The sequence below is a fragment of the Varanus komodoensis genome, unplaced genomic scaffold (assembly GCF_004798865.1).
Source record: "Varanus komodoensis strain SLA01 unplaced genomic scaffold, ASM479886v1 scaffold6_2, whole genome shotgun sequence".
In the NCBI taxonomy this organism is placed as follows: domain Eukaryota; kingdom Metazoa; phylum Chordata; class Lepidosauria; order Squamata; family Varanidae; genus Varanus; species Varanus komodoensis.
In genome coordinates, this window is record NW_025336346.1 from 21522358 (window position 1) to 21541180 (window position 18823).

An 18823-nucleotide genomic window follows, 5' to 3' on the forward strand; every position below is an offset into this window, starting at 1 on the left:
AGATGCTGTTCTTCCCCATTCCCAGGGGCGGGTTGACTGGCCCCCTTGGCTGCCCTGGAACTGATCTCCCCCATAGCAGGCACATGTGGGTACCCAGGGCCTTGGACTGCAGCTGGAACTGGGACCATTTCAACAATTATCTTGTTATCAGAGTCTGAGCTGTCAGTCCCACCAGGATAGGCAGCCTCCCCTGCACTCATCTCATCCTTGGATTCTGAGTGGTCAGTCCCTCCAAAACGGGGAGCCTCTCATGCACACACGAGGTTTGCCAGAATGAGCATCCACAACACTGAAACACCAGATACAGGAGGTTTTACTGTACCTTGAAATATAGGAAATGTCAGTTGGAATTACACTTGGAATTACATGTTTCTTTTCAGCCTTCAACATACTTTAATTCTGGTCTTTAAATGCCTACAAAATGCTTGTTTCATAGTGGTTGGATTGTGGTGAGAAAGAATTGTGATAGGTTTTGCTGTCCTTTTATTCAAACAGCAGATGGTGCTATGCCACTTTGCAAAACCTTATACACATCTTCGGGGAAGGGGGAGAAATTCATTCAGCTTGCATTTTAATTCCAGCTTAGTTAATTTTGCATTTTCCAACTATTATTCACAAAACAAAGTTATTTTTCAAACTCTGCACTTCTCCAAAAATGTCCCCAGAACCTCTGGAGCTTGATTATCTTTGAGGTGACTTCAGACCCTATGACTCTATAAAGGCCTTATTCAGATATAACAACAAACCATGGAGCAATCTTATCTTGGGTTGTGAATAAGCCAGTTTTCTGTACTCTTACGAAACTGCTGTTACAAACCACAAATCAGAAGGTTCTCATCTCATACAGAAGGAAGGGGCAAGAGAATGATGGAGCATCTGAGCTTTAGGCTGACTCTTCATTTTCATCACCATATCTGAAACAGGCTATTTTTTCTCCTAGTGCACATATAATCTCAAACAAAGCAAATCAGTGACTTGTGAACATATGCATGCAACCACCATTTTAATGCATTTGCTTATCTACTGTCATAATCAGTCAAAAAAATCCAGGAAAGATACTGGCTTTATTATTGGCTTTATTAATGCCATTTTAATATATCTAAAATCATGGGAAGAAAAGTGTTCACAAGTGTGGTCATTTTGTGACATTTTGTCAAATCTTTATAAGACTTTTTAAAAATAACAACTACCGCCTGTTACTGGGATTGTGAAGTCTTCAGCCTTTATAGCTAGCTTAGACTACCCAGTATGGGATGACTTTATATCAAAGCTTGAACTGCTTGAACAAAACCACGAGGTGAAAAGCATGGCGAGGATTTGCAGATTTGAAGGAACTGAACATTCAGCCTGTTCCATCTTCTGCACAAAAGGACAAACCACACTTATTAACAGTTCACACTATGTATTTATTTGACTGGTATCCCAACTTTCCACCAAAAGTGGCACTCAGGGCAACTAACAATCACTATTCAAACTGGATAGAAACAAAATACAAAACCACTGGCTGTAGTTGCATTCAAACGTCTGTTGCTTTGAAACAGAAGTGTGATCTTTTAAATTTAGTGTCATACTCAAATATTAAAACACAGGTGCATAAACTATATGGATAGACAGTGCTGATCCAGCGCAAAGTCGGGGATGTTTTGACCTGACATTTTTACTTTAGTGACTCAGAAAATCTTAATGTGAGCTGCTTTCCTTGACAGTATCACCACAGAGTGCAATTGATCCCTTGGCAAGTAGGATAATTTCCTGCAGTGGAGGATAATGTTGGCCTCCATGCCGCCCACAGGCCCATAAGTGGTCACAGCTGCAGCCTGCCACAGTCCATGTCCACAGGCACCAACCCTTTTGGACCAGCAGCAGCATGATTAAAAGAAAAATCAAATTAGAATTTGCATGATCTTGGCTCTTCTCCAGTTTAGATTTCTAAACTAGAGAATAAGTGTTTAATTTTTTTTTACATGTATGGTTATATTTAATAAATTCTTGGGGATCCACTCACTATGAGATGTTTGAAAGACCTCCATTAATGCTGAATATTTGTAGATGGATGGCCCTAATGATGAAAATTAAAGGAGAACAACACATCTGGAAGACAGTGTCAAAAAACCATTTATTATATCATTCTAAACTAAGGCTGTTTAAGGGGTGGTAGAGGAGCACTGGTCAAAGCCTGGTTTAAAAAAAGAAAGGGAAAAGAAACAATAAAAGCCTTAAAATGAAATTAACAACTCAAGGCTTGTTCCAGGATGTTGTCATCTGTCACCTGATGTGGAAGGGTCACCATTAGTTTCTTGTCTCTCTCCATGGCTCGACAGATGGTTTCATAAGCATAATTGTTGCCGGACCAACAGCGTCTAGCAACCTGGCCATATAGGAAACAAAAAATGGGTATAAAATCAAAACACATATTTTGTCTCACATATATGTCATGTTAGGAAAACAAATCTAGGCAAATCGCTCTAATTCCTAATCTTTGTTACTGGTGTTACGCGCCATCAGGGAGCGTCTAACTTACGGAGACCCCATGAACTGGATCCTCCCCGAAATGTCCTGTCCTTAAGCTTGTAAACTCCAGGCTGTGGCTTACTTGCGCAACCAATACCTCTCATATTTGGTCCTCCTCTCTTGCTTCTGTCAACTTTCCCTAGCATTACTGTCCTCTCCTATGACTCTTCCATTCTTACAATGTGCCCAGAGTATGACAGCCTCAGTCTCATCATTTTTAAGGGAAAGTTCTGGCTTGATTTGATCTAGGATCCATTTGTTCATCTTTCTGGTGGTTCCAGGTTTTTGCAATGCTCACTTCCAGCATCCAGTTTTGAATGTATTGATTTCCTCCTGTCTCCTAATCTTTAACTTGTTGGATTTCTCAATGGACTTTGGAACCCTTTTTTAAAGGATAAACCTAGTATTAGTTCTGGTTAAAATATTATTGGATAGCATTTGGTATAGGTGGGCATAGTATAGGGTTAGGGTTAGGGTCAGGTCCCCTCAAATATTAAAAGAATAAGTGCATGTGTGTGTTCTCTTAATACATTGCTCTGAATTTTGTTCCAGCATGAAAATCATGTTCTCCTCTGTCCTGCTCATATAGTTGTGGAATTTGGTGCTTTGTGCACCAGCTACTCAGGTAGCCTGGGTGATGGTGGCAAGAGCTGTGAAATTTGTGGTGGTTGTTACTCATAATTCACAAGTCTTGTGCTGTTATACTTGGAGACATTGGATGAGGGTTAACAAATTGAAGCCCAATCCAGACAAGATGGAGATGGTGCTGGTGGGTGGTTCCTCTGACTGGATGGAGGCTGTTTGACCTGTTTTGAATGGGTCTGCACTCCCCTTGAAGGAGCAGGTTCACAGCTCAGGGGTGCTCCTTGAGTCATCTTTGTTACTGTGGGGCTCCTGTGGAAAACGCTCCATCCTGGGGTGCTTCCAAATGATCATGTGGTCCATTCCATGATGAACTCCATCCTGGGGCACAAATGATGATCATGTCTTCCCTCTGCAATGCTTGTGTATTTCCCAAGTATGACTACCATCTTTTTGCTAACTACAAGAAAGTCTGTTAAGAAGGGAAAGGGAGAATAGCAGCGCCATGTCCTTTGGTTAGCAGCCCTAGGAAATGTTGCTCTGAAGGCTTCCTGGTACCAGTTGACTTGCTAACTCTTAATGGTTGGCCGTTAAGCAGGATCTCTAGGGCTTATGTCAAGACCCAGGCAGGTCAAGAAGGGATACTGTAAAACAACAGTGCCTTTTCCATACACTGCTAAAGAATGGAGGTGCAATGACATAAAAGGGCATACATGCTGTTCCAGCGTGCCTATGCTTGGGAGGGATCCAAATCAATAATCAGGAACGGTGTGTTGTGTGTGATGGAATGACTGGGAGACTTGAATGCCAGGGCCCAGGAAAAAGGGATTTTGCCAGACTTGCAATGATTTATGAATGATTCAGCCCTTTATTTGGACATAGCCAAGGGCAAAATCCAAAAGCCATCTCTTTCCAAAGAGTCTCATTATATAATAATTCAGCCATCTAATCTAAAGATCTAAGTAGCCACAGATTCCAGGAGACTTCACTGGACTTGCAATAGCAATCATCATTAGAAAACAGCTAGCAGAGGAAATGACTAAAATTTCACAGGATCTTCTTAAGAAACCTAGGAAATTCTATATTTTGATTTTTAAAAAGGCCTCACCAAGCAGCATTTCAATATAAAAAGATTAAGTATTTTTACGTACTCCATTGGAAACATCCCAGCTCAGCATCATCTTCGCACGTTCTTCTGCATCAGCTGAACCATCCAAGACAAGTCCAAATCCTCCATTTATTACTTCTCCCCTTTAAAATTAATACAAAATTACATTCTTAGCTTATTTTCTTGGAATTAATAAATCATATGCCATCATACTCAAACTTGGCATACACTTAAAAGGAAGGAAAGGTGGGTGTTTGGCCTAAGAAATACTGCTGTTACTGGAAAATTTGAATATAATTGGGTTGATGGCATTTACAAGGTTGGATCACCATCCATCAGGTATGCTCTAGTTCTGGGACTGGCAACTGTAAGAGGTTTTGCTGCAATTTTGCCCCCACCCCCAAAGGCTGCACTCCACAGGATGCTGAAAAAAATTAAGTATTAAAAGTTCTCATTCATTAATTTGGACAGTTTGGGCATTCTGGATATGATTTTACCGTTATTATTGTTAATTTGGGAGGAAAGTGCAGGCTGCATACTACCCACTCCTGTTCTAGTTGTAAGATTACATTACAGCAGTCCTTCATTGGTTGCACTGGCTGCCTGTGGGCTAAATTCAAGGTTTGACTATGACATATAAAGCCCTAAACAGCTTGGCACCACACTACCTTAGGGAGCGCCGTACTCCATATATTCCTGCCTGTTGCGTGAGATCATCAACTGAGATCCTCCTCCGAGTTCCTCCCCACAAGGAAGTTAATGGTGTGGTTGCAAGGCAGAGGGCCTTTTCTGTGGTGGCACCCCAACTGCAGAATGCTTTACCTCATGAGATTTGCCAGGTGCCTACTTTGCTGAGTGTTAGGTGACTGGCAAAAATCTTTTTTCGGCGCACCCATGGCACTACTTGGACCATTCTCACTAATTCCACTGTTTTTTAAGATATTTTTATTTTCATTCAATTATGTAATCTGTAATTTTATCTGGTTCAATTTTATTATATTTTAAATTGTATTGCTTTTATATAATGTTATTTTATTAGCATTTATTATTGCCACAGCTGCCCAGAAGGTGTGATGCTAGTTGGCAGCTCTCGAATGAATGAATGAAGTTTGTACTGAATTGTGGGTGTACTAGATGAACTCCATGGCAAATTCCAATTCTAAAATGCTGTGATGCTATGATCTTAAAATTGAAAGGTGCTTGATGCAAATAATGGTCAGTGAGAATCCTAGTGTGGGATAAGGATTCCTCGATTATGTATTTTCCCACACTGGCCAGCCTGACAGCTCAATTCTTACTTAAGTGCCAGTGCCAAAACCAGAGACTGTGCTAATTCTCTTGAGTACAGGAAATTCTAAAAAGCACTTGTTTAAACAAATAATGAAAATGCCTACATGTCTGATGATTAAGTGGCTAAAGTTACTGAGTTACTTAAAGGTCAGGCTATGGTTATTTAAGTTTTATTATGCTGCAGTTTAGAATTCAGTTCCTATGATGGCAATGGTCGAGTTGGAATCTAAATAAATACTTCAGCTGATGTTTCATTAAACCAGGAACAAGTGTATTGAAAAAATGAGTTAGTTTTTCATGAGACAACAGCTCCAGAATTTGGGATCGATGGGTATAGCATCAATGTCTTTTGTTTCTAAGTTATAAGAAGATGGCAATTGTCCTTCTGCATCAGACCAAGAGTCAATAGCTATTTGCAAGAGCAACCAGACCGGTACGTTGGAAGCTCAGAAGCAAGGCATGCATGGAAGTTACGGGCACACCTGCTCCTTATCCCAACACCTGGAATATTTCCACTGTATATCGAAGGTTCCATTTATCATGACTAGTAGCCATTTGAATGGTTGACTCTGCATGAATTCTTCAATAAATTAGATCTAAGTTCTGATTAGGAAATTAACTTGGGGTTTTGGGAATAAGTATGCCTGCTTAACAGGAATAATCAACCTCTTGTCTTCTAGAAGGAAGGGCAGTGTAAACATGTAATTGATTCATTAAAAAAAAAAAACCACACACACACATCTGCACGTGCGCACACACCCAAAAGGGAAAAAAGCACAAATTTCTCCAAATTTGTCCTGTTTAGGGCCAAGTGCTTCCCTGTAGTTCTGGGCAATATACTGCAGATTGATGGGTCCTTAGAGGTTCCTAGGTTTGTAGCTCACTCCCCTGCTGGAAAATCCCCCCTTTTTTCCTTGTTTCAATGACTTCTTCACTGATCTTGAAAAGTTAACCTACTCACACAAGTACACACACAGCTCTGAAAAGAGAAAGTACCCTGTCCATTTGCATGCCCTGACTGTCCTTACCTACAGAGTGCAAAAGCAAACTAGTACCCAAGCAAGCATATGGTATCCAGAGACTTAAGAATTTGTCCATGCCCGCTTTATATTATCTAAAAGTTCAGGCAGACTGCCATGGAAATGCCCATGAGTCTTCAGACTTGGGAGGATTAAATGCAGCCGATGCAGAGCGGGGGCAGCACAGAGGCAATCTTCACCTCCACATTGCCTCCACCCTGCAAATCAGCTATATTGATTTTGGTTGTCCAGCTGCAGCACTTCAGAGGAAGAAGGAAGCAGGTTGTGATGTCACCAGGACACAGCTGTGTGTGGAGAAGGGAATCCAAGCACAGGCCCACAGCTCTGAGGTTAGAACTCCCTCTGGCCTTGGATCTGGGAATCTGAAGCAGCCTGTGATCCTCCTGATGCTATCTAGGGGCACAGGATCACTCTTCCTTATGACTGTAGTACAATTTAACATTTAGCATCAATGGTATATACAGACCATTGATACAACAGTAGCTTGCCAGAGAATGCATAAAAATTAGATGTACAATGGAGGAGATTGGCATGAATGTTGGTAGTGGAAGTACAAGTGTAAAGCAAAATTCAAAAAACAGTAAGTATTTGGCTGAGGAAATAATGACTAGATGAAATCTACTGTTCGTCTCTTATACAAGGCCTAGCAAATGCATGCGAAATCATACAGTATGGAAAGTTCTGCCTTATTTGGTTGTATTTCATTCTTTCTGAATGTAGAACCAAGTGGGCGGTTCTGCAAATAATTACAGTTTCTGTATATTCCATGGTCAGAATGACTAAAATCACAGCTTTACCCATAACCTTACATGGTTATTGTGCATTAATACAGGAGTGAGCAACTTGTGGTCCTTCAGATGCTTTGGCTTACAATTCCCTCACCATTTGCTAAGTCGGCTACAGCTGATGGACGTTATAGGCCAAAATATACAGAGGGCTACATACTTTATTTATTATTTCATTTATACTGCCCATTCCTGCATTAAAAAGGAAAATTAATGAAATCCTTAAGTGGCAGCATATGCTATAATAGTGGCTAATTTTATGCTGGAAGTCCTCCAAATATTTTTAAAACAAACTCAAAATAAAACAGACCACACAGAGCAGAAGCAGAGTCTTTTAAGGGTATGTTCCTATCTAGAGGCTACAGCTAGGACAAACATTCAATATTACATTTTTTTTTTTAGCTGCCCAGGTGTAATCACAGAAAATAGCAAAGAGCATGAAAGTTCTAAATGACCAGTTCCCCTGCAGTATTTGTAAAAAAAAAGGTTTAGACTACAAATGTGAATAAACCTGTTGCAGTTTCTTCTAAATGTCATATTCCTTCCACCTGAAGAAAAAAAAGTGCCCTGGGAGTTATAGATCTGTGGACATAGTAACATGGAATTAGCATCTCCTCAAGGTGTACCACACATGAAACTGGTACAACAAACCATTTTGCCCAGTATTGTCCACTCTAGTGGACAGCGATTCCCTAAGTTTTTCTGCCTGAGGTTTTTCTTTTAACCTGGAGATGTTACAGATGGGACATGGAACAATACATGCACCGTGTGTTAACTTTTATCAGTCCTGCATTCTCTGGATGTGTTGAACTACAGCTCCCGTGATCCCCAGCGACTATGGCTTTGTGCACTTATTCCTCCCATTTGGTTGGAAGGGGAGTTATGACAGAGCAGTTTCTGAAGAATCTAAATTGTCCTGTAGATGTGTCAGAAGCCAGAATTTGACCAAGCCTGAAGCCCTCGTTGTGCAAGCATGTTTAAACATACAGTATATTCTGCAGAGAGGATGCAAACCTCATGCTCATGCGATGGGGCGGCATATTAGTTGTCTAAATAAAATAAAAAACCGGAGGGAACCTGAATGCACCTAAATCCCCATGCTGCAATAGGATGGAAGACACAGTTCAGTGCCAAGGCTTACATTTGAACAGGGCAAAAAGAATCCTGTAGCGCGTGCCATTATGGCATAAGCATTCAGGAACTAGAGTCCTTCTTGCCCAATGCCATCCACGAATGCTCACAGCGTGCCATAATAATGTGTTAGTCTTAAATGTGTTTCAATAGTCTTATTACTTTTTGCCACCTCTCTGGAAGATCTTAAATTGGAGAAAATTAACTGTGCAATAGAATCAGACCCAACTGATGTTGCTGGGGAAATATCTTCAGGGATCAAATCAAACAGCTTGATCTTAACTAAACAGGGCACTTGCTATTGATGTAAAACTTCCTGTCAAATGCTGCAAGTCCTCCAAAAATTTGTGTATGATGCCCAACCATAATATTTTTTTAGGTTTCCCCATATTGGAGCCAAAAATAGAATTATACTATGTATTTTGATAGGTGAACCAACATAAATCCAGTGCCAGTAAGTTTCAGATTTGCCCCACTCCACTTACCTAAAAACACCCATAAATTAAATGTACAACAAGTCACGTTTGTTAAGTTGGGTTTTCCAACAAGTCTTCTCACTTTTATAGGAGAGCGCTTTGCCCTCATTAGCACTGGGTCATATATTCAAATAATTAAAGAAACATGTGGCATTTTGACCTAAGCTACCTCCTATAATTTCCAGATGTCTCCATCCAAGGTGATCAAAGAACTCCAGGCCCCTCTTGCAATCAAGACATCACACTGTTGACTGTGTGCTTCAGTCGGTAAATTGCTTCTGTCTCTTTGTTGCTACAAGCCACTCCGGCCTCCTGCTAATAAAGAGGCTTTCAGAACTGAGCTGCCAAAACAATGGTCAGCCCTGATGTAACTCGGTGCGCCCATGATGCAGATCCTTGAGTAAATGATAAGCCCCTCCGTTGAGGCTGCACAGTATCAGCCTTATAAATAACAGGAAGTATACTCTCGAGCCTCGGAAAAAAGTATCAGGATCAGGTGAAAGCAAAGTAAAAGAGGCATAGGAAAAGCTGGCTGATAAATGCATGCATTTACATGCAAGAGATACATTGCGGGTCACCTTTCTCACTTCCCTAACAATGGTATCCCAAAGACAGATGGAATGCTCATACTTGGTCATACACTACAGCAAACTCAATTATCAGGGACCAATGCTGGGAAGTGGAAGAATCAGGACCCCAATAATGTCTGCATGGAAGAATCTGCAAGGTGTGGGTGCATCTGATCCCCACAAGCCTCATAGTTCAGACCACCCTGACAGCTTATCAAGTGTGGTGCAGACAGGCAGGACAAGGCAGTGTTATCTTCTGTTCAGCTGCTCAGTCGTGTCTGACTATAAGCCATCCCATGGGCCAAATCTCACCACACTTTCCGATCCCATGCCGCCTCTTTCAGCTGAACTACGCTCTGGCCCGCATCCTCTTTGATGGAGCCGAACCACCTTGCTCTTGGCAACCTGGTTTTCTCTTGCCACTGAGTGTTCCAAGTATCGTATCTTTTTCTGATGAGCCTGATTGCATGACGTGGCCAAAATACGCGCGTCTCAGCTTTGTTATCTTGCCGATCAGGGACAATAGGGTTTCTCATTAGATGCAAACCCGACAAAGATGTGTTGTTGGGGTGTTTGACTCTGCAGTCCACAGGATTCTGGGTGGCTTGTCAACCACCCCAACAAGCCACCCCTGAGCGGTGCATATGTTGCCAAGACACTTGGACGCTGGTGGGTACTTGGACTGCCACCCTGTGCCCACGGACACCCCATCTCTGGGAATTGTGCAAACCAGGCAAGTGCAGGCAATACTGGGATAGATACCCTGACTCGTCACAAAACTTAATTCTCAACACAGGGAGCCAGCTGTGCTAGCTGGATCTTGTCCTAACGGTTCCTGCACTTCTCCCTTCTATTAGCACAAGCAGAAGCAGGGAAGCCCCATGGGGGCTGCAGAACCCAATGCACAGGTCCTGCCCGGCAGAGGTGCAGAAAAACAGCCACTCTGCTCCCACAAGCAGTGCTGCTGCTAGGTGTTTTTAAACTCTGGGCTTGGGATCCACTCTTTAGACAGAAGTGTGTACTCCTTGGCTTTATTCAAAACAATGAAGCCACCCCGGCTGCGTCTGGGGACACGCCTGCTCCTTCTGCAGAACAGGGCCCTGGACTTCTGTCCCACAGTCCTGCCTTGATGGCACCACTGCCCTTAAGTTGGGAGGATATGAAGCTCTAAGAATTCTTCCAGGCTGAGTGTCCTGTAAGGGAAGCCAGTTCCTCCTCTGTTGCTCTTTAAAAGAAATATGCTAGAACTAATTGGGGTAGGAGCGGAGCGGGGGAGATGGCTGGCACCTGACCTGTTTTATATCAGCAGTCCCCTACTACAGGTTAGCATATGGCATGTTATATTGGGGTCCAAAGGTCACAGACTTAAATGCAGCTTGAGGGGAGTCTATATACATCTCATCCACTGACACTCTGCATGCAAGTGAACATGCTCTTGGAAGCAAGTTCTCCTTAAAACACACACGCAGACATTCTGCCCTTGTTCAGCAAATTAAGTTTTTCAAAGTATGCTGTAGTCACTGTCTAAAATATTTAGGAGTTCTTCTTTTTTAAGACTTGGAAATTAATTAAAAGAGAATCATGGAACATTATGTCTGAAAAAGGATTCTCAAACTGCAGCAAAGCCTCCTTAAACCAGGCAGGAAATTGTCTGAGTTGCCTAAAGGGAGCTGAGGCAAAATAAATCCATGCAGATCACAGAGGCTGTTCTGAATGATCCGTTTGTTGCACAAGAGATCATCTGTTGCATCCAAATGTGGCAGAAAGGGAAGCCACTGATGGAGTCCCCACAAAAATCTCATCATATGATGTTCTAGAAACGAACCTTTTGGACAAAGCTGCAATGCAGTCGGTGATGAGTGGAGCCCGGGGCTAAAGACAGGTGGCTTCCAGCACTGGTGGTCAAAGGGGATTGTGCAGCTATGCCAACTGTTCCTCCTCCACTGCTTTTGTAATGAAAAGGACTGGATGAAGTGGTGGGAGGATGACGGGGAGGATGACATCATCTGGAAAGCCTGGACGGTTCAGGGAACGAGGCAAAGCAATGGCAGGGGAAAAGCACCCCAAGGAAGCATGATGTTGGCACAGGAAAGCCTGAGCCACACACTACGCTCTTACATCCAGATCTGTGGACAGACTTGGCAATTGTGCAATGACACTGAAAACTAATGTGGCGTAGCATTGGTGTGGCATAGTGGTTAGAGACTGTAGAACTTGGGAGATCAGGTTCTGGTCCCCACTCTGCCATGAAGCTTCCTGCATGGCTTTGGGCCGCTCATTGACTCTCTGACTAACCTACCTCATCAGGTTCATAGAACCATAGAACAGTAGAATTGGAAGGGGCCATGAAGGCCATGGGGTCCAACCCCCTGCTGTGGCAGGACACCAAGTTACACTATCCCACTCAGATGGCTGTCCAGTTTCTCTTTGAATGTCTCTAGTGGGGGAGAGCCCACCACCTCTCTAGGCAGCTGGTTCCACTGTCGTTTTGCTCTGACAGTGGGGAAGCTTTTCCTGATGTCCAGCCTGAATCTGGGTTGTCGCAGCTTGACTTGATTATTCCGTGTCCTGCACTCTGACATCAGCAAGAAGAGATCTTGACCTTCCTCTTTGTGACAGCTTCTGAGGTACTTATAGAGGGTTGTTGTGAAGATAAAAGGCATAGGAGAATGGCATGTAAGCTGCCTTGAGTTTGTCACAAGAGGAAAAAGATGGGATATAACTATACCATTTTAACCATCATAATGATGGAATCATCATAAATGATATTGCACAGCATGTCATAGGATGAGGCTGTTGTTAGGCCTCCTAGAGGTTGCTCCAGCAGCAACTCTCCATTCTTCTTGTTTCCACCCTGAATCCAGGTTCGAGTAGACAATATCCCAAGAGATTGTGTTTGCCAAATATGACACAGCAGCATTGGAAACCCCCATGATGGCATGTCCTATCAAGCATGTTTCCCCAACAGGGTGCCCTCCAGATTTGTTGTCCTATAACTTCCATTATCCCCAACCAGGAACAATTCTACATTCTATTATATTCCTATAATAGGTTTTGCTCAGCTAAACCCTAATCCTTACCCTACAGTCGACGTTCTTTCCCGCAGCTTCACGTCCCCTGCCTGTCTTCCTGATACAGTTTCTCTACCCACAGGACAGCAGTCCTTTCCCTTCGAAGGCAAGTTCTCCTTACCAGCCAACACCCCCTCCATTGTGCAAGGCCACCCAGGTGGCTCCTCTAAACGAGTCTCCCACAAAATTCTGCACAGCCATATCTGTGGAGGAAGAAAGGAAAGAAAGGACTGAATTTCCCAGTCAGAATGAACAAACAAGCACACCAGCCAACCAGTGGTCCCACAGTCTGTTTGCAGCTGTGGGGCACAAAGGTTTGTTTCTGTTTCTCGTGTGCTGCCTGCAGGTACTGTGCCCCCCCCTTGCATTGTTACCAGAAGGCCAAAGTAAATGTAATGGTTGCAGCTCCGCGAGGCAAGCTGGATTGTTGCCAGATCCCAGCAAAGCAATGGTAGCGGAGGGACTGAAGCGTGGCCAGTGTGTGTTTGTGCTTCAAGACTTCTTCAGAGAGACCCCTCAGACCATGCTGCCTGGGCCAAGGAGGCAGGAGGCTCACCACTGCGGTGTCTGCTCCTTGTCACCGTCGTGGCCCACCCGCCGGCCTGCCCTCTTCCTCTCAGACGGAGGACATGAGCAAGCGGGCAGCAATCCCAGGCCGTGTAGTCCGGGCAGCACCGCATCAGTCCGAGGCCCCTCTGGCTTCTCAGAATGCCATCATCTACCTGCAGACTATGCTGACTTTTTTCCCCAGACACAGAACCCTGCTTTGTTTTCCTGAAATCCTCTCCCTGGGCTTCCTGCTCAGGGCAAATTCACATTACTAGGGAGGGGTTTTGTTTAGTAATTTTCCTGCAAAATAATAGATCCATAAACCATTCTAACCCCCGCCCCCCGACCCACACCCTCCCCCCAGGTCCTGTGAAATCACCCTTTCATATAAAGAGACACAATCTTCTCTAAAGTTTGTGGCAGTTACTGGAAAGATCAAGTCCATCATGATAATTTTCCCCTGGAAGTTAGACAAAGGCCAACACTGTTTACTTTTTGTAGCCCAGTGAAAACAGTTCTTTTCTGCCAGGCCTTTTAACAGAAGGGCCTGCAGGTGAGATACAGTGAATGTGACGCTGGCTGACTTTGCATATTTTATTGGATTATATAATGAGGACAGATTACATATTGTGATTTCCCTGAGATAATTTCATGATGATGGGTGGGAAATTAAAACCTTTCCAAAATAAATAAAATAAAGTGTATGTGTTCATATGTGTGTAACTGATAAACAATTATCTTGTTTACCACCCAGATTGCTTCGGCTATTGAGTGGTATAGAAATTAAAACAATAAATCAAATAAATATCTAAAATTTAATCCTAAAACTAGAATATTTTGCTTCATAAATTCTTTGTGTAGTCAAGATTTATACTCTAGCTATGTGGGTGTGCTTTTTTTAACAACCCCATTATTTTTATCTTGCAAGCTTTTATCTCACCTCATATTATTTTTGCACGTGCCCCCAACCTTACTACTGCTTTCTCAGATAAAGTCAGCTGTTCTGTGACAATGCAGCTCACAGGGACCCAGGTACTCTCCAAGGTGCTGCAGCTCTTTGGCATCTGTTGTCATGGCAGAACTGCAGGCAACCTTCCTATGCTAGGAAATCTCACTCCAGCAGATGAAAAGGGGAAGCACATGCTTTGGCAGATAGTCGATGATTCTTCCGCCTCATTCTGAGCAGCTCTGTTTGCTAAAAAGAGACGCCCCGCAACTATTTGGCTGACCTGCACAAAATGCAGATCCATCGTAGATGTTCGAGGTCTCTCTGTAAGGACTATCCGTCCCACTCACATCATGGTGGTCTCGACTAAGAACAACAGGAGCCTGGAGGGAAAAATCCAGGGGAGAGGAAGTGGAGATTCTTAGCAACATTTAAAATGTCTCCCTTGAACAGAGAAGTCAAAGCCTTTATGCTTTGGATTAACTACCCTCTTCTATAGTTCCCCAGTAGAAAAGTATCGCAGTCTTTCAGTGATAAAGCCAGTGCTAACATTGTGGTGGATTTCCTCTGGACATAGTTTTAAAGTAAAATTAAGTGGCAATGTATCTTAAATTATTATTACTTATTTTAGTTTATAAGTTGCTTTTCTGCCAATAAGGCTTTAAAGCAGCAAAATCAAAAACAGGCAGTTTTGCCTTTATACAACAATAAAATAAAACTAAATCAAGCAAAAGCACCGTATCATGTATGAAAAATATCTTAAAGAGCCTGAACAACAAATCAGTCAAGGTCAGTGTTCATTATGATATTTATTCACTGTAGTTCATTATTATGTTTTGACTGTCCTAGGGATTCCCTTTTGAATTTTCCTCCTTGGGCACCCAAAATACTATGGGCCACCTCTGAAAAAGGCAACCACTTGGGAATATTACTGGAGATTCTTGAGCAATACATAAACTTAAGAAGAAGTCATGAAGCAAGAGCTCCAGCCTCTGATCACAAGGTACAGTTGAACCAAGCACTTCATAGCACAATCCAATGGGTATTTATCTTGAAGTCCTATTGAGGCCCATGAGACTTATTCCCAACTAAGAAAATCCCCCTATTTCACTGATTAAACAGGTGCTCTAGCTGGATTACACTTGTAGCCATTTTTCCCTTCCTTGGTCTATTCTTACAACCCTTTGTTCACCATTTGATGTGCTTAATAACAACTTGCATTCTCCCACTGTCATATCACTCCAGCATTTCAAGTCTTCAGCTGAAGAGAGAAGAACCAAAAGCAGGCATGTCGTAACTCTTTCAGCTCTGGGTGTTAGGATCTGGGTTGCTCTGGTAGAACCAGAGCAACTACCTTGGTATTTGCAGGATTGGTCCCAGAACCCTGCCAAAGCAAGCTCAGCCTCCTAACAAGCACCAGCTGTGAGCCCTGGGGAAGGGCTGTATAAAAGCAAGCCCTTCCCTCCAGAACTGGCCTCAGCATCACAGGTCTTCATGTCTAATCCACCATAACAACTTGGATCGGCTTGCTGACTGAGGTGCTGTTCGGCTCCTGCACTTTGTCTGGTCTTTGCTGCATTCGGTTCTTGTTGCATCTTGCCCTGCTGGGGTGTTTCTGCAATGCACGTTTGCCTGCTAGCTGTGGCGCAGCTCCTGCTTCTTGCCTGGCCCTGGCCATTTTTCCTGCCCTAAGGGACCTGCACCTGTTTGTCATCCTGCTCTGACCCTGGGCTTGTTCTGCCCTGATAGACACTTCCGGTGCCTGGCCTTGTATCCTGAGACTACAACCTGGACTTGCCTCTGCACCTTGCCCTTGGACTCTGGACTCTGTCTCATCTCACGTTCTGCAGCCCTGGTCCCAGTGCCTCGCCTTGTATCCTGCAACCCACATGCCACCTCCTTACACAGGGGCCGGATTCATTTTCAGTGAAACTCTGGGGAGCCATTCTCCAGTGGTGAGGAGTATCAAAGCAAAAGAAAGTGGGACAAGGGAAATAAGAAAAACGTCTGCATATTTTAGCTGCACATTGTGAGCCATTCCGAGGCTGTGTAGCAATGAGGATGGCATATAAAAACTTTAAATAAATAAAATGCTGCTGCTGCAGTAACCAAGCCTTAGGAGAGGCGTTTCAGCTTTTTGCAAAAGGCAAGGGGAAAAACTGGGTTAGGTTAGGAAGAAGGGGTGGAGCCAGGGAAAAGGGAAGGCCCTCACAGATATGCATGGAGGGGAGAGCATGTGGTATGCCGTACAAGTACCACCACTGTTTCCTTTGCCTCTCTCCTGTCCTGCCTCTTGAAAGATGTGGACACCGGCTTGTTTGAACAGTATTGCTCTAACACCATAAACCCACCAGAGGGCAGAAAGCATTCTCCACTCACACAGACTTAGTGGGACAAACACTCATCCCTAAACATGGCTTTGTTCCCACAACCAGGTTGCCACAGCCCAATATCCAGACAGATGAGCACAGGTTGGGGTGGAGCTCCGGCTGAAATATGTAACTGCTGTAGCCACCTGCCATCGCTCCCCCTCCAGTCCTCAATTTGCATGGTATGTTCACTGCACCTTTATTTATTTATTTTTCGATTTATATCCTGCCTTTTTACTACAAAGGGCTCAAGACGGCTTACATCATTCTCCTCCTCCATCTTATCCCCACAACAACAACCCTGTGAAGTAGGCTGGGCTGAGAGCCTGTGACTGGCCCAAAGTCACCCAGCTGGCTCCATGGCTGAGCGGGGACTAGAACCCAGATCGCCTGAGTCCCAGTCCCATGCTCTTAACCACTGCACCACACTGGCTCCTTAATGCCAGCAGTCTTCCCTCCAGGAAGTGGGGAGCAGCATCTTCCACATCCAAATAGTAACTGATAGCAGGTGCTCTGCCCCACCCTTTGGGCTGCTGTCCACACTCTCCACTGCCTCCCCACTTAGCCAAACCCCTCTAGAGTAGCACTACCTCCTTGCCCCTCTCACTTCCACACTGTGTGTGCAGGGTCAGGGGCCACATGCTCCAGCCGCTCCCCATTTCTCCTTGTCTCCCTGCTGTCCTACTGGAACAGTGTCAACCCCACCTGCTTTCTGTTCCAACCGCAGTGTCTAAAGATACGCCAGGCTCTTCCTGCCTGGGGCGGCTGACCAATTTGTTCCAGGATGCCTTTGTGCACCCTGGAACAGTTTGTGACCAACACTGGTGCACGAAACGGGGATGTTCTCCCCTGGGAGCAGGTACTCTGCTAACGGTTCAACGGCACAGGACCCTGCTGGGTTAAGTGGTTCACAACCCTGCATATGTGATCTTGAAAAGGAAAGACACCTCTGTCTGAGATGCTGGCCAATACGGGTGAAGGCTTTACTGTGTGTCTAACATCGAGACAATTCAAATACATGGGGATCCAAGAAAATGAGCACCAAAAAGCTCCTTCCGCAACAAACCAAAGAGTGAAGAGTGATCTGAATAAACAGGCCTTTGCCTGCTGGTAGGAGGACAGCAGGGAGGGGCCAGTCTGGCCTCCATCACCAGTAAGGCTCAAAGCCCTCCTGGGTCACCCTTGCCCACCCTGTGCCATGCTTCTGGGACCTCTGGGCAGTGGTTTGGGGAGGAGACCAACAGTTGCCCCACGAAGCATGCGCTTGCTGTCTGCTGACGTGGCTGCCCTGTGATGCTTGTGGTGTCTTGGGAGCATCCTCTCTCTGTTTCCCAGCTTCATCTTCTTGCAGGCAAAAGATCCCTCCACTTTTCTGTGTCCAGTATCCCAGTCTGGCCTCTCTGAAGAGGATGGGTGGGGGGAATGTCAAAGTTATAATAATTGGAAGCACCCATGTCCACACGTCCTGGGGGGGAGTCACTGTGGGCACCATCTGATTGGCTGACGTGCAATCTCAACAGGAGGTATGCCTGCCCCTTCCCTCCCCTCCCCTCCCCTTCCCTCCCCTTCCCTTCACCACCAATTTATATTCTCCTCGCCCCTATTTCTCTTCTTCCATGCCAGCCTGAGCAGCCCTAGGGTGCAGCAGCATTTTCCCCAGCCTACCTGGGACCAGGATTACAATCACTCCACCCCAAGGTCTTTCTGAATCCTTAAAAAAAGTCGATGGTATTTAAAATATGTTAATAAACCTATTTTATAATGTAACATAAACCAGGCATAGCTAAGTAACATAAACCAGATGCAGCTACGTCAGGAGTCACCAGGCTCACTTATACCATGTTAGGATAATTCATCTTGGGGAATTCAAAGAAATAACATACAGTGTACTACACAGTATTCCTTCCAGCACGTGAATGTTTTGACCTGTTGCTGACCCCCCGTCACTGCTAACATTACTTTTCTCAGCCACGTGTTACTTTTTGCCACTTCTCAGGCAGATGAATGCATGTGCTCTGATGTATATGTGAAGTGTGCTTGTTTGTTTGGAAAGGTCTCGAGGTGTCATGGCCCGGCTGGGGCTGTGGAAGGCCATGTCTGGTTTCTGCCTCAGGATCGCTGAGACTTTCAGTGGAGCTTCAGCTAGAACTCTGGCACTATGCTACAGGCTGGCAAAGCTGGAGCCTGAAGCTGTGCATGCAAAAGCCAGAGGTCATTTGCCCTGCTGAAGACAGAAGGCGACCACACTCCTAGTATATACACCAAGCCCGGCCAAGCCAGATCCTTCAGACTGCCTACCATGATGTTGCTCCCGTTTCCTTCTGTCTCTGATGAGGGTGCCGAGGCCTCCAACCCACACAGACTCCCATCATCTCTCTAGACTATTCCAGACTGTA

The 18823-nt window shown here is 44.4% G+C and overlaps 1 protein-coding gene and 1 long non-coding RNA gene across 2 annotated transcripts in view; one reads left to right on the forward strand and one right to left on the reverse strand.

Annotated features, from left to right (window-relative positions):
* LOC123034065 overlaps positions 1-16703 on the forward strand; it is a 19567-nt gene extending 2864 nt beyond the window's left edge. The window contains exons 2-4 of the long non-coding RNA XR_006416685.1: positions 14908-15061; positions 15808-16013; positions 16494-16703. This is a non-coding gene — a long non-coding RNA (uncharacterized LOC123034065). The remainder of the gene's footprint in view (positions 1-14907; positions 15062-15807; positions 16014-16493) is intronic.
* The window catches only part of UROC1 (urocanate hydratase 1), a 56743-nt gene continuing 40017 nt past the window's right edge, over positions 2098-18823 (reverse strand). The window contains exons 17-20 of the mRNA XM_044451134.1: positions 14342-14441; positions 12685-12766; positions 4245-4344; positions 2098-2368 (exon numbers count right to left, since the gene is read on the reverse strand). Coding sequence (XP_044307069.1) covers positions 2228-2368; positions 4245-4344; positions 12685-12766; positions 14342-14441 — 423 coding nt within the window. The 3' untranslated portion in view covers positions 2098-2227. The remainder of the gene's footprint in view (positions 2369-4244; positions 4345-12684; positions 12767-14341; positions 14442-18823) is intronic.